Here is a 13,902-nt window from a genome sequence, read left to right as displayed (position 1 = left end):
GAGGAGAGGACAGAAGAGCAGGAAGTTACAGGCACACGTCTGCTGCTCACAATTTCATTCCTCTTCCATTGGGTCGAAAGCAAAGGAACACAGCCCAGAAGCAGGGAGCGCACAGGAGAGATGGGCACTGGGCTCTCTGGGTTAACCCGGGCAACCCGTGACTGCAGGGTACCTCTGAGCCCTACACAGGGACAGGTATTTGTGGCAGAGGTGCAATTACAACCATGGAAAGATCAGGAAGAAACCAAGTAGGGGACACAAGCCTTCTGCACTTGAAGGTGTCACCCAACAGCGAGCTGAAACACAGGAGGAGGCACTGAGGCATTTAAGGAGAAAAGGCTCCTGCACACTAAGTATTTGTGGGCAAAATACAAGCCAAAATGGAGATGGAACAGGGCAACGCACACACGGCCAACAGCTGGAAACAGCTGTGGGGTTGTAACTGGAAAGAAGTACAGTGAGGGTTATTCTAGGACACTCTATCCAGCTACAGTGACTGGAAGCCCAAGTCAGCTGCCTCCTTGGCCGATGAATCAGGAGCATTAAAAGAGAGCATCTCCTTGCACCTCTGGCTTTAGGAGCCCATCAGCGGATGGACATCTGAGGGACACATCCCTCTGGAGAGCACCACTGGGATCCTGCCTGTCCCAGGAGGCAGCGTTAGTTCCCTCCAAGAGGAGGGATTCCCAGCTTTGGGCTGGGCTGGAGATGGCCATTAAACACCAGCTTGGAGCTATCACCCAAACGCTGGACTTCCGAGCCACAGAGCCAGCAGAGCAGCTGGGAAGGGGGGAGAGCCCTCGACCCGGGGGGGCAGCAGCCCACCGGTCATGGCTGGAGACAAGGAGCTCTGACAAGAGCAGCGTGCGGTACCTGCAGCCCGCAGTCGATCTCGGTGGTGTCCAGGAGGTAGCTGATGCCTGAGGCCTCCCCACGCAGAGCCACCTCGTAGCAGGAGTCCAGAGCTCTCTCCGGATACACCACGCTGAAGGGAGCCTCAGGAACTCCTCTGTTGAGCAGGAGCACCTGCAGCAGCAGCAAGAAAGCAACATGGAAATACATGAAGAATCCTCTTTACTTACTGAAGGCTCACTTCTTTTCTACTTTAGCAATTAACATCTGTAAAAGGCAGAAGATGCTGAGCGCTGCTGCCAAATACAACAGGACAAGTTCTGCCTCAGGGCTTTTTCATGCAAAGCAGGGATAACTTCACACAAACAGAGCCACTCTGGCCTTATTCCCCTGACACAGAGCACTCCACTTGACCTGCAGTGGCAAGGACCTGCTCAGCACCACCAACTTGATTCAGACCCATCCCACACCTCCACCAGGCTCACTGCTGCCCACGAGCCATCCGGATCCACCCCATGCCCTGCCACCCGTCCTGCTCACCCCGTAGCTGTGGCTTGAGCCAACAAACACCTTCCCGACGCTCAGCTGGTCGCAGCTGAGTTCCACCTGGGGCCCGACGCCTTCCCCGCTGATGCACAGGGGCAGCCTGGTCTCACAGCCTGTGGAGGGAAATCTCTGTGAGCGCAATTCCTTCTGCTACCCAGCACTTTCCAGGTTGTCTCAGTGCTGCTGCCGGTCCCTGGCCTGCATGGAACCACCTCCAGATGCTCCAGGAGAAGATACGGGACCCATCTCGTCCCTCAGGAGATCAGCCTTGGGGCTGGTTTCTCATTTCTAACCAACCCCCTGGGATGGTGTCTCAGAGAACCACAGAATGGCTTTGCGTTGGAAAGGACCTCAAGATCATCCACTTCCAGCCCCTTGCCATGGACAGGGACACCTTCCACTAGACCAGGCTGCTCCAAGTCCCATCCAGCCTGAACTTGAACATTGCCAGGGACGGAGCAACTTCCTTGGGCAGCCTGTTCCAGTGCCTCTCCACTCTCACAGCAAACAATTCCTTCTGGATATCTAAACTAAATCTCCCCTGTTTAAGCTCAAACCCATCACCCCTTGTCTCATCCCTCCAGCCCTGGAAAACCAGCCCTCTCACTGAGCAGATCACATAAGCCAGACATGTACTGCTAACGTGCACAGCCCTTGGTGCAAAGGCAACCGAGACCTCAAGGCTTACAGCCAAACTCCAGGGTGGCTTCTTTCCCTCAGATTTGCTAGTAGATGACAGAGCACAAGATCTTCAGTCTGAAAGCTGCTCTCAGCCACTGAAGCCTGAATCCTGGCTCAAATTTTGGACGAGATCTCACTGCCATCCCATTCTACTCTGCACACAAGGCGAGCAGCACCAGGAGGAGGAGAGAGCCACAGCAACCAAGACTCATCTTGGAGGTAAATGGTCTACAGGCTCCTGGTGCTCCTTCATTAAAGCTGTGTGTGTTGCAAATGCTGGCAAACCCGTGCCAGGAAAGCTTATTCCTTCACTGCTTTGTCTCTTCTGGGGTCAGGAAGCCAGAGCCAGGCATCCTGAGCCCTGGCCTCAGACAGGAGACCACCGGGAACCGCAGGGACAGCAGCATGTGCCAGCACTGTCCTCTTGAGCCCTCCAGAGCTACACGAGATCCCAGTGGGCTGGAAGAGTGTTTGTACCTCCTCTGTGGGAACAGGAGCAGGAGGAAGGAGCTGTACCTGAGATGTCACAGTAGGCTGCCTCTTGGTAGACTCTGGCTTCTTTGGGCTTAAAGATCACATTGATTTCAAGTGAAGAATTTGGCAAGATATCTCCCTCCTGAAACAGAAGTGACAGCAAACCATTTATCTTCAAACAGCACATTCTTGTTGCCACTACAGCCCTGTAAGCCTTTATTTAGAGCATCAGCAAAGAGCAAGGAGCAAGCAACACTTGTCAACAGAATTTAGAGGAGAGCTTGGAAGCAGCTGCAGAAACACCTTCCAAAGTCCCTCGCCTTTACTGGCACCCGGAAGGGGCTTTTGTTACCCTCAGAAGAGACTGAGCTCTGGCTCAGGGATTTAAGTCTGGGCCACAGCTACCAGTTTCTGCAACTGTCTGCTGCTTCCTCAGGGTCTTCTCTCTCTGCTGCTCTCCCACAGGATCCTGGCACTGGTGCTCAGGCCCAGGAAGCCTTGTCACACATTTCAGCAGGCACCCCTGGTTTCTATAGGCTCTCACTTCCTCCAACTGCCTTAAGCAAAGGCACCTCGTACAGCCCTTCAGCCCCTAGCATTACAAATACACTTGACGTAAGTAGCTACACCTCTGGCAACCGTAATAACGCTCTACAGGAATTCAATATTGAGTTGACGGAAGCAGATAAAAACAACAGAGTCATTTTTCTATCAGCACAGCCAGGCTCTGATTCCACTCTGCTCTTGGCTATTCTCAGGAATTTGTCCAGAAGAGCCTTGAACTGACTGGAGCCTCCAGCACTCCTGCAGCATCAGTATTTACTAGCTACGGTTCTGCCACTGACACAGCACTGACAGCTTAGAGGACAGCCCCACAAAAATTAAAGAGCTACAACATGGGAAGTTATTGGCCTGCAGCTGCAAGTAGTTCCCTGATGCACAACCTGCTCTGAGTCAGGAGAACACGGGCAAGGACAGGCAGAGAAGAACCCTTTCAAACACCAACCGCCAGTAACTGCAAAAGTCTGAAAGAGTAAAGTCACTTGGATTCTTCTCAAAACCTGCACAAAGTCCCCATGTGGGACAGGAGACACTGCCCATGACACAAAGCCCTTGCTGCCCCGGCCTCCTCCCATTCCTGCATCCCCATTCCTCTAGCCAGGGCAGCTGGAGCTGGCTCAGGGCCTCAAGGCATCTGTCTGACTCTGCAGTTGATCCCGGCCCCAGATAGCCCAAACTCAACATCACAACGCTGAGCTGCCACTGCACCAAAAAGTACAGCTTCAGCAAGAACCTGGAGAACACTGCAAAGGTGCATCTCAAACAGTGAGGAGTGCAAAGGAGAGCCCAGCAGGGTTACTGCGAGTGCCCAAGGCCCTGGGGGCATGATTTGCTCCATACCGAGACCACACTGACTGCTGCCATCATTCTGTACACACTCTTTAACTAGTGCAGGAGGGAGCTTAGAGCTTTGGGCACGTGCCATTGCTTCCTTTACAAGCTAATCAGAGGAGGGTGCAGCACACACCCTCTTGCCAGGGATGATGCCTTGCTGGCCACCAAGCACCACAAAGCCATCCAGTGAGGCACCACGATCATCACAAGGGACACATCTCCATACATCCAAGGTGCTGCTGGGTCCCAAGGCACAGCCAGATTAGACTTCTCTAAGGCACCTGAGGAACAAGCTTATGGGCTAGCACTAAAGCCTCTCCTTTTCTAGGGATCAGCACAGCTCTCAGGAACAATCCTGATACAGCACCCCCACTGGAGCCTTGCATTCATAGCCTCCATCCCAAGAGAACTGACCCAACACTTAACAGGCTCAAGAGCAAGACTCTCCATGGGAAAAGGATTGTTCCATAAAGAATGGAATTCATGGAAATCAAGAGACTGATAACACTGCACAAGACAGCAGGGGAGAGACTCCTGTAGGAGCCTGCTTTGATTCAGCCCTAGAGCAAACCATGCTAACAGGAACACGGCCATTTAGGAAAGGTTTCCACTCACAGCTTGGGGCCAAGCTACACTTCACGTCTCTGCATCATCCATCTTGATGTGGACAGGACTCAGCCACAATTCCAGACCTCCCCTTAATGCACCTCAGGAGCTCAAGAGCAGCTTAAGCTCATTGTGGAGACACAGCAACTGGAATGAAGCAGGAGCCCTGGGGCACACTCCAGAACCAGCTCTCACACACCACAGGATGCTCTGAAGGCTCAGCTCAGCAGCTCCCACTCTCCCCAATATCCCTGCTGCTCTGACACAGTCTCTTGCTCACATCAGTGCTGCTGCCAGCTACAGTGCTGTGAGACCGCACTTGTGCTGGCACTGGTGGCTCTCAGCCTTACATGCGCTGCAGGAGCAAGCAAGAAGAGAACAGCAGCCCCTTCCTCAAAAACAAAATCAAAACATAAACTAGTTTCACCCACTGGAAAAGAAAGAAGAGGTTGGGATTATTCCAGGCTTCACTCCAAGATGAGAAGGGATGTTGCACTGCTCAGACAGCAGCCATTCTTCAGCTCAGACCATGTGAATACCCACAGCAACGGCTCTGGCTGATTGAAGGACATGGGGGTTTTGCTTGCATCACCAGGAAAGTGAGCAGTTTTCTCTACCTATCTGCAGTAGAACTCAAAAAGCTTGTTTAAACCTGCCAGCCTCGTGTCCAGGCTCACAGACGGCACTGGAAGGGACACTCAGATGTGGTATACATCCAGGTTTTAGGAATGGATTGCTGTCCCCCCGATTAAACTTGGGCTCAATTTGGACTCCTTTCCACAGGAGATCATTTCATTCTGCAGGTCAGGATGTGAACTAACAGTGCACCAGTGGCCTTTCTTCACCCCCATGCGCTACGTGGAAATGTGTCCTTACAGAGAAGTAACTGATACCTCTGAACACTGTGAGGACACTCATGAAGTGCCCTTGAGTCACAGGCCTTGCAGCAGAGCCCAGCCTGGGGTCGGCTCTTGCTGCTGCTCAGAAATGCTTTCTGCAACAAGCGCCCCCAGCCTCACCAGAAACCTGATGTCTCCTCTCTTGGCACATGGAGCAGCTGACGTGGGATCTGCCAAGGGACCTCATTCAGAGAGGAGAAGGACGAGGAGCAGGAAGGGAGGTTCTCAGCCATCACTTACCATGGGCACAATGGTGAAAATATCACTGCAGAAAGGCGTGGAGTCTCCCTGCACCTCTGTCCCCTGGCTCTGGGAGGTGCAGACGGGAAGGGAAGGGTGTTCTCTGAGAGGGGGGACCACCCCGTGCTCCTTAGGAACATCAACCAGCTTGTCCTCTTCCTGCCTCTGCAGCCTGTGCCATGGGAGAGACGAACCAAGGAGATCATTGAAGAAGCAGCAGATTTGCAGAGCCTGTCGTGTCCGTGCACGAGCAGCAAAGCACTTGGTGAGGAAGAGCAGCAGCTCAGCACGGGGCTGACCCTGAGACACAGGCTCCCCCATGGATCCCATTATTCCCAGCACAGCAGCGAGTTTTACTCCTCACTGACAAGCTCATCAGAGGTTTCTTAAAGCTGGCAGCCCTCAAGAAAAAGCCTCCTGCACTGGGAGGGGAGAAGCAACCAGGTTTCAGCTGCACGTTACCAGCAGCACACTTTTCCCCTTCCCTTTTGCACCCACAGGGATGAGAAGACAGTATCTGCACTGCCTTGCGCCAGAGGATCCTGGTGCACTTCCAAAGCAAACCAATGGGTTTGGCATCCCACCACTTCAGTGACACAAATGTGTTTCTGTGCATGAAAACAGAGGTGCCAAGAGAGGAAGGGACTTTGCCCAGCATCACCCAGGAAAGAAGTCAGCATCTCTGAATGCAAACCCTACGCTGAGACTTGAACCACCTCATCTTTTCCCTCATTTTGGCCTCCTCTGCAGAGCTGCAATGCAGTTAACCTCTGCCTTTATTGCTGGTTGCAGCAGAAATCATTCTAGTGGTTAGAGATCACAAGCGGGAGATGAGAGGGGAGCAGTGCTGCACAGTGGCTGCTCCTTACTGGGAGCCTGAAAAGTTGCACAAGGATTCCCCAAGTCACAGAAGCTTTTAAGTCTCATTTCCAGTTCATCCCCCCAGGCTGTCAGTGTTTCTCTGCTGCCTGAAATGGCAATTTCAAAGCTTCACCAGAGGCACCCTTGGAAGAACCTGCCCCATCTCTCACCACCAGGATGACACAGGTTGCTGAAGCCCAAAAGCACTTCCAAGTCCTGGCTGCCCTCCCTTCCCTGCACAGCCCTCCCCCTCCACATCTGCCCAGCTGAGGAGCAAGGCCAGAAACACCTCCTTGGGCCAGAAACCAGGACACTGGAAGGCAATTCCCCAGCCTACAGCAGGACGGCCTCCACCTTCTGGGCCAACCGAGCACTGTATCCTGCGTGTGGCTGGAAAAGGAGCCTGACACCTTAGCAAAGAACAAACTGCTTGAGTATCATAAGAGTTGTGCCACCTGCAGCTCTTCAGTGCTACTGCTCAGTGCAGTCCCAGGTACCGAGTGCTGACACCTGCCTCAGCCTCATGGACCCTCTGCAGTGCACGCAGCTCTGAACTCAATAGTTTGTGGCTCCCAAACAGTGAATTTGCCCTCTGAGGCAAGCCAGTGATTGCAATCAACCTTCTCTCCCCAAAACATCATCCTCAGCTGTAGCACGGGTGGGACTGGAATGGCAAGGGTTAAGCTCCACGCTGTGCATGGCTCTGTCTGCCCTAATCCCTTCAAAAGCCCCAAGAGCCCTCTGAGGCTGTGTGTTAGTTTTCCCCTGGGGCATCTATCTTGCTGGGAGGAATCTCTCAAACAAACCTCAGCTTCTGCCGCTCCTCCTCTTCCTCATCAACAAAACGCTTCCACTGGAAGTGGGCCGTGATGCCACTCTGGTTGTGGATGACCAGGGAACTTTGCTTTGACAGCGTGAGGGAAGTCTTCTCAACTGTCAAGGAGCTCTTGTCAAGCCTGATGTCGGCATTTACAGCTGTTCCACAGAGGCTTTTGTGAACATCTTCACCTGGAACAAAGCAAAGGCAAAGTCTTGGCTCATCTCACTTGCTGATGGAAGTACAAGGAACGGGGCAATCTGCAGGCAACAGGAGAAAGAGCTGCAGTTCTGAGCTGCATCAGCAGTTCCCCACATCAGGACATTTATCGTATCCTGACAGCTGCACATGAGATGGCATGAGGATGTCCTGGCACCACCTTAGGCACCTTATTTTGGGGGGTGTTCGTGGAGATTTATCCCCAAGGTGACAGCATTTACAGTGAGACTTTGCAGATGTGCCCAGGTGCCCTTTGGGCTGCCATCCCACTCAGGTCATAGGGAATTCTACACCCAAGTCACTCAGTGACGCTGAGGAGCCCACCTCAGTCATGGCTTGCCCAGGCTCTCCTGCAGGCAGGAGATGCCCCCACTCTCGTGTCATCCTCATCTCCTGCTCCTCAAATATTGGCCATAGCTCTCATCTCAGAAACCAAGCGGGAGCATTTGAAATGAAATGGACAAGGGCAGAAAGAACAATGGCAAGTACAGAGCAGCTTCTGTGCTGAGCTCTGCACTCAACAGGGTGCTATGGGGCCCTCGGATTCATCTGCTAACTCCTTCTTTTGCTCCTTGCTGCTCTCACAGCCAAGTGCCTCACCACTGCCAGCACATTCTCCCTTGTCAAATGTGCTGCTGTTACCACTTCACCACTGGAGAAGTGAGTCCCTTCACTAGGGTAAGTGTCCGCTGGAAAGCTGGAGACTTCCAGCATCGGAGCAACACGCACAGCAGCACAGCCATTCCCAAGGGTTTCTCCAAGGTCCTGTTCACCACCCACCTTCAGACATTATTACACCCTCACATTACTGACTCCAGCCCTAGCAGCAGCTTCTTCCTAAACCTCACCATTAAATAACTGCTGCTCACTAGGGGGTTTCTACAGAATCACTCCCAGGCTACAGCAATGCTCAGAGCACCCTAATGGCTACTGCTGCCACACTTACTGCTCCTCACAGTCACAAGACCTCAGCGTGGCCCAGCTCTCGGCAGAGCACTCACTGTACCCATACATCACATCACAAGAAGAGGGTCTCTACCTCAAAGGCCTTGCCAGGAACTGTAACACAACACATCGGGATGAAAAGCAATGACCAGTCAGGAGAGCTCTATGGGACAAGTTGCAGGCTCTTCAGACAGCTCTCTTGCACATTAAAAGCCATCTCCTTTTCAATCAGGCTCCTTGCTATGCCTTCTTCCCCAACGGAGCACCCAGAATATTCCCCATCGCCCCCTGTGCACTGTGCTTAGGAAGATCTGCTGCCTTGTTACAGGCTGAAATATTCCAGCACAGCAATATCTGGCAGCCAGCATGGAAGCTTTGCTCTACCCAGCGTGAAGGAGTCTTGCAGAAGGGATTCAACAGGACAATGAAGCCATCAGACGATGATGGCAGACACTGCTCTCTTTGGAAGGACACACCGAGGGTGCACCAAGCACTTACCAGTGTCATAGTGAACAATCATGGGACTTGTATAAACACCGGTCTTTGGTGGGTGAAATTCCACCGTGACTTGCATCGCTTCTCCAACGCCAAGAGTCCCAATGGAGGGATCCACAGAGAAAGGGCTGCAACACAAAGAGAGAGATCTGGGTCCTCCGTTAACTTTGCAGTCTAGTTCATTTCAGCTCTCTTGTGCAAGCAAGGAGCAAGCAAACCACAGGCGGTACAAGAAAACCAGAGCATCCAGGATCAGAAACAGAGCGGGTGACTCTCCCTGCTGAAGAATCCCATGCAGAAGAACCCTGCAGAGGATCCCGTGGTATAACATGACCTCAGCCCCCCATCCTCTGCACACAGTTCTCAGCTCTTCACCTCTGCCATCCAGTTACTCACAATTCTACGGTTTTTGTGTAGCTCACTTAAACTTTTGTAATGCTTCCCATTTCTTTATTGCAAATCAGGACCAAAATAGTTCATTGCTGAAATTCGGGAACTCTTAAAACCCTTGTCAAGGAGCTCTCAACACATGCTCTGTCATCCAATAGAGTAGTTGGCAAGTGCATTGCAAATAGATGCTAGACTTCACTGGGTACTTATTGTGGTGGTGACAACTAGGCCTGGAAATCCCAGAAGGAAACTGTACAGTGGTTTACAAGTTCCTGCCCATGGAGCTCCACAGGGAAAAGCAGCAGCCTGCTTAAAGAGCACCCTAGCAGCCTGCTTAAACAGCCTTGCCAGCCTTTGGCAGAAGCTCCTCTCAGACCCTCGTGTTTCACAGGAGACAAGTTGAAAGTCTTCTGAATCTGGAGAAGAAACTGAAGCAGCTCAGGTGCACCAACTGAGACGCAGCAGGTCTTTGGTGCGTTCTTAACCTCAGCTCCTGCGCTGAGACCTCTGGGACCGAGCAACTCTCAACTCCCAGCCAACTGAACCGCCTGCCTTGCGGATGCAGTGTCACAAACACATTCCCCTCTCCAGTGCAGCAAACTGGAAAACCAGTGACTGGCTTCTGAGACCAACAGGAACAGGACAGGCTGTCTGCAACACAGTTCACCTCAGGCATTTGATGACGGGACCACCAGACTACCGTGAACTTGTGGCCTCCAGAGACCGGGTGTACTTGGTTCCTAGTGGTATGGAACCATTTCAGAAGGTTATTTGTGACCACAAGGGTGCAAACCAGCTACTCAGCTACTTGAGCCCTCTCCAGGAAATGTGGGAGAGAGACAGCTCCAGGAGAAAAGGCCCCCAACCCTTTGCAAATGCACCAGGCACTTGGAGCATCTTTCACCTGCTCCCTCCTTAGCTTTCTGGTAGTCCACTTCTGAAGCCACCACCTGCTCCTCTCCACTTCAGAGCTCATTCTGCTTAGGCATATTTGGTCCCAGGCACCAGACCAAGCCCATGGGAAAACAAAGGCCCTGGCCCACACACTCTTATTGCCAGGGCCTCCAGAGCAATTGCTTTCATCTATGATCTCTGCTTGCTAATATAGACACAGCTGCTGATCAACTCCTCAGTGCCTCTCTCCAGCTCATTGCTTGCCCATTTCTTGATGCTGCCTTTGGGCTCCGTGACCTGAGCCCCTCGAGCTGTCCTCTGCCACAAACCACCTTCTGCAGCACTCCAGCTGCCTTCCTACCTTGGCTCTTCCAATCCAACAGCATCAGATCTGCAAGATGCTGCCTTGGAGACATCACTGCACTGTAAAACTTGCTTGCAGAGCTTTCTCAAAACACCGTAAGCAATGGCAAACCCCACGTGTCCTGCCCATGTCCAGCACCTCAGATGCTCTGCCTCCTTTTTCTCACTGTTTACAACTCCATGAGCACACAACAGCGTTTTGCACAAGAGATGAGCTCCTTTACCTCAGAGTGGTGATGCTGTAGCAAGCCTCCCGCTTCCCCACGTTGCGCACCAGCAGAGTCTTCTGGGTGCTGAACCTGACTGGACACTCAGAGAAGTTCAGCTGCTCAGGGAAGTCCAGGCTGGCTCGGGCACCTATGGCTCGGATAGGCACAAAGAACTTCTCCCTCTCTGTGATGATGATAAGCTCCTCAAAATAATCCTGCAGGGAAAGAAACAAGCTCAGCACAGTGCCTTTAGCACCATGCCCGTGCCAGAAGAACTGCTGCTGGTTTCTGTGACTCTCACAGTAGCATTCGATAATGTACTCGCACTTTTTACCTTCATGGCCTTTCATTACAGATTATTTCACAAGCAGGGGCAGCCAGGGACCATGGGGCAGATCCTCTGTAGTTTTCTAGAGGCATGCTGCTTGAGGATAGGACAGACTATTCAACTACATTTAAGCAGCAAACACAAGATGAGTAAAAGGCCATGCACAGGCAGCAGACTCTCAGCCCTCAAGCCAACGGACATTCCATTAAATATTCCACCACTGAAGGACAAAAGAGCCTGAAAGAGGCAAGAGCCTCCAGCCTATGGGAGCACAACCTTCAGCACCAGCAAAGAGTCTCCCCCAGGTCTAGATCCAGTGCAACCCCACTGAACCCAGGACACTTCTTCAAAACCCACACCAGATGCCTGCTTTGGAATCCAGCCCTGCAGGTTCACCTTCCCCTCAAGGCATCATCTCTCGGGACTTCCACTCTCACCTTGTTCTCATCAGGTCGGAAAAGGATGCGGTAGGTTGAAGACGTGCCCGGGGCTACCTTATAGTCCTCATCACTCGGGCTGATCAACTCAAAGTAAGGAGAGTTCCCCAGGATGACGTTCAGCAGACGAGGAACCTGCACGAAAGACACACAACTATGATTTTGTCACTTGGGGAAACTTGAGAAGGGACCAGGACAGGCCACGTGACAGCCTCCTTACCACCTTCCCAAAACACTTTTAACTCTGAAGGTACACGCACGGAACACACAAGGCTGGACTTGAATCCCCTTTAACTGCTCCTGCTAAGCTAGCCTCTTTCCACTGCTCTTCCCTGTGCTTTGACAGGCACTTGCACACAGGTGGCTGAACAGGCTGAGAGAGGAAAACATGGCCTGCCAGAAACCAAGACTGACCAAAGAGCCACCAGGACACGGTGCACACTCGAGGTAAAGCATGACAGCAGGCAAGAACTGCACAGCCCTCGACAATCCCATCAGTCCAGGGCTTTCAAGGGGAAGCATGCTGGCTCAAAGAGCTCCTTTGGGTAGATACCACCAGTGCACGGCCAAAACCAGAATCCCCAGCATGGGAACATTTCCCCCATCTTGCAGAATAACGCTGGTGAGACATTTTATTCTGCATGCGCTGCACTGCAGCAGGGAACTTGCTCTGCTGCACACCATGTGAATTCCACTGCTCTCCTCCTCCAGCCCAGTGCTCAACCTCCACAGCCCAGCACTTACCCTGTCTTTGTTCCTCAGAGCTAGCGATGCTATGTAGAACTGGTGGGGAATGTAGTTCTCAAACACCACCTCGGATGGGAAAGGCTGGAACGACCTCTGGTCCCGCTCAACGGCTGAGAACTGCAGATGCAAGACAGAGCAGAGAGAGCTTCAGCTGCTGGGAGAAAGATTAACGTAGGAAGATCCCACACTCATCTCCAGTAAATACAGTCTCTTGGTGACTACATCTGCCCAGCTCACGCTAGGAGATGGCAGCTCACCCACCTCTGCTCTCAGCTCAGCAAAGGGTTCTGGACCATGCTGAGCAGCCTCAAGCTAAGAAGCTCTTTTGGAGGCTCTTTCTGCAGGTTGCCTTCTCCAAAAGGCAAAGCAGCGCTCACCTCCAGCAGAGCCCTCTGCTAAGCTGCTCGCTCAACTCCAGACACTTGCTGGAACAGCCACCAGCACTCGGGGAGCAAGCAAAACCCAGCAGTTTCCATGAGCCTCCACAGGAAACAAGTTGTGGGTGAACTTCCCTCTGGGACAGCGACACTGAGTCCCACACATCCCACATATCTTTTTTTGATGGAGAGCCGAGAAACCAGGCGGAAGACACCAGTACCAGGGAGGAAAGGCCAACAAGAAAGTAACAGGGCAGTTGGGAAACAGATAAATGAGGTGAATGCTGGATGGGGATGAAGTTCAGCTCTTTCCCCAGCATTACTGGGCAACTTGAGCTAGGCTGCAATTCGTATCCCCTCTCCCCAGGAGCTTTAAAGTTGCTGCTTCCAACCCATTCATGCATTGACGCAATTGGGTTTCTTACAGCTTAAGTACTTGTCACAGGTCCTCCGCCTTCAAAGGCCACTACTGCCACCATTGAGGGAGTCCTGTGACCCCAAGCACGTGGCAGTTGACTACAACAAAGCCAGAGGTGGCTCTTTGAACAGCAGGATGAGAAATAGCAGCTCCTGCCCTTGTGTCCTGCCCCAGCCCTACCCCCAGTAGCTTTAGCGATGGTAGCTCAACTCCAGCAAAACCCACCAACTGCAGCACAGGTTCCATTGCTTCCTGCAGATCAGGACTTCAATGGCTCACTGCAAACACATGTTTTGCCTTTCCCCCAGCAGAAAGAACTCCACTACCACCAGTCGGAAATGACAACAGGACCTAATCACCAAGCTGCTTGGGTGAGCTGGAGGCAAGTCAGCCACAAGCACGTGCCCTCTTCAAATAGCACGTCAAACAGCAAGGAAAAGGCCAGGGAAAGGCTACCTTTTGATGGCAGACTTCACCCATGTCCCGAAGCTGGGCAGTCCGGGGCCGCCTCATCTCCCGAGGCCTCGCCAGCCTTTGCTTGCTGCTGAGAGACTCTTCTGCCTCTCTGACCAGCTTGGGATTACGAGATGCTACCACTCTGCTCTGGAATCCATCCGCCCTTCTGGAGGACCTCATGGGCCGGGGGTCTTGCCACTGGCCATGTCGCAGAGCTCACCTGGAAGAAGCAACAATTGGACAATCCACAACC

At 52.6% G+C, this 13,902-nt stretch overlaps 1 protein-coding gene across 1 annotated transcript; it reads right to left on the bottom strand.

Annotated features, from left to right (window-relative positions):
- Nucleotides 1-281: 281 nt before the first annotated feature.
- On the bottom strand, nucleotides 282-13,829 carry LOC117436455 (hydrocephalus-inducing protein homolog). The gene is made up of 11 exons (XM_034064513.1): nucleotides 13,650-13,829; nucleotides 12,396-12,515; nucleotides 11,652-11,786; nucleotides 10,902-11,101; nucleotides 9,034-9,158; nucleotides 7,361-7,562; nucleotides 5,694-5,865; nucleotides 2,596-2,695; nucleotides 1,393-1,511; nucleotides 874-1,026; nucleotides 282-296 (listed from the first exon to the last, which is right to left on the bottom strand). The coding sequence occupies exons 1-11, from the start codon at nucleotides 13,827-13,829 to the stop codon at nucleotides 282-284; spliced, it is 1,521 nt and encodes a 506-aa protein (XP_033920404.1).
- Between the last annotated feature and the right edge of the window lie 73 nt (nucleotides 13,830-13,902).

This window comes from Melopsittacus undulatus, chromosome 7, assembly GCF_012275295.1.
Source record: "Melopsittacus undulatus isolate bMelUnd1 chromosome 7, bMelUnd1.mat.Z, whole genome shotgun sequence".
NCBI lineage: Eukaryota > Metazoa > Chordata > Aves > Psittaciformes > Psittaculidae > Melopsittacus > Melopsittacus undulatus.
This window is presented reverse-complemented; position numbering and strand designations above follow the sequence as displayed.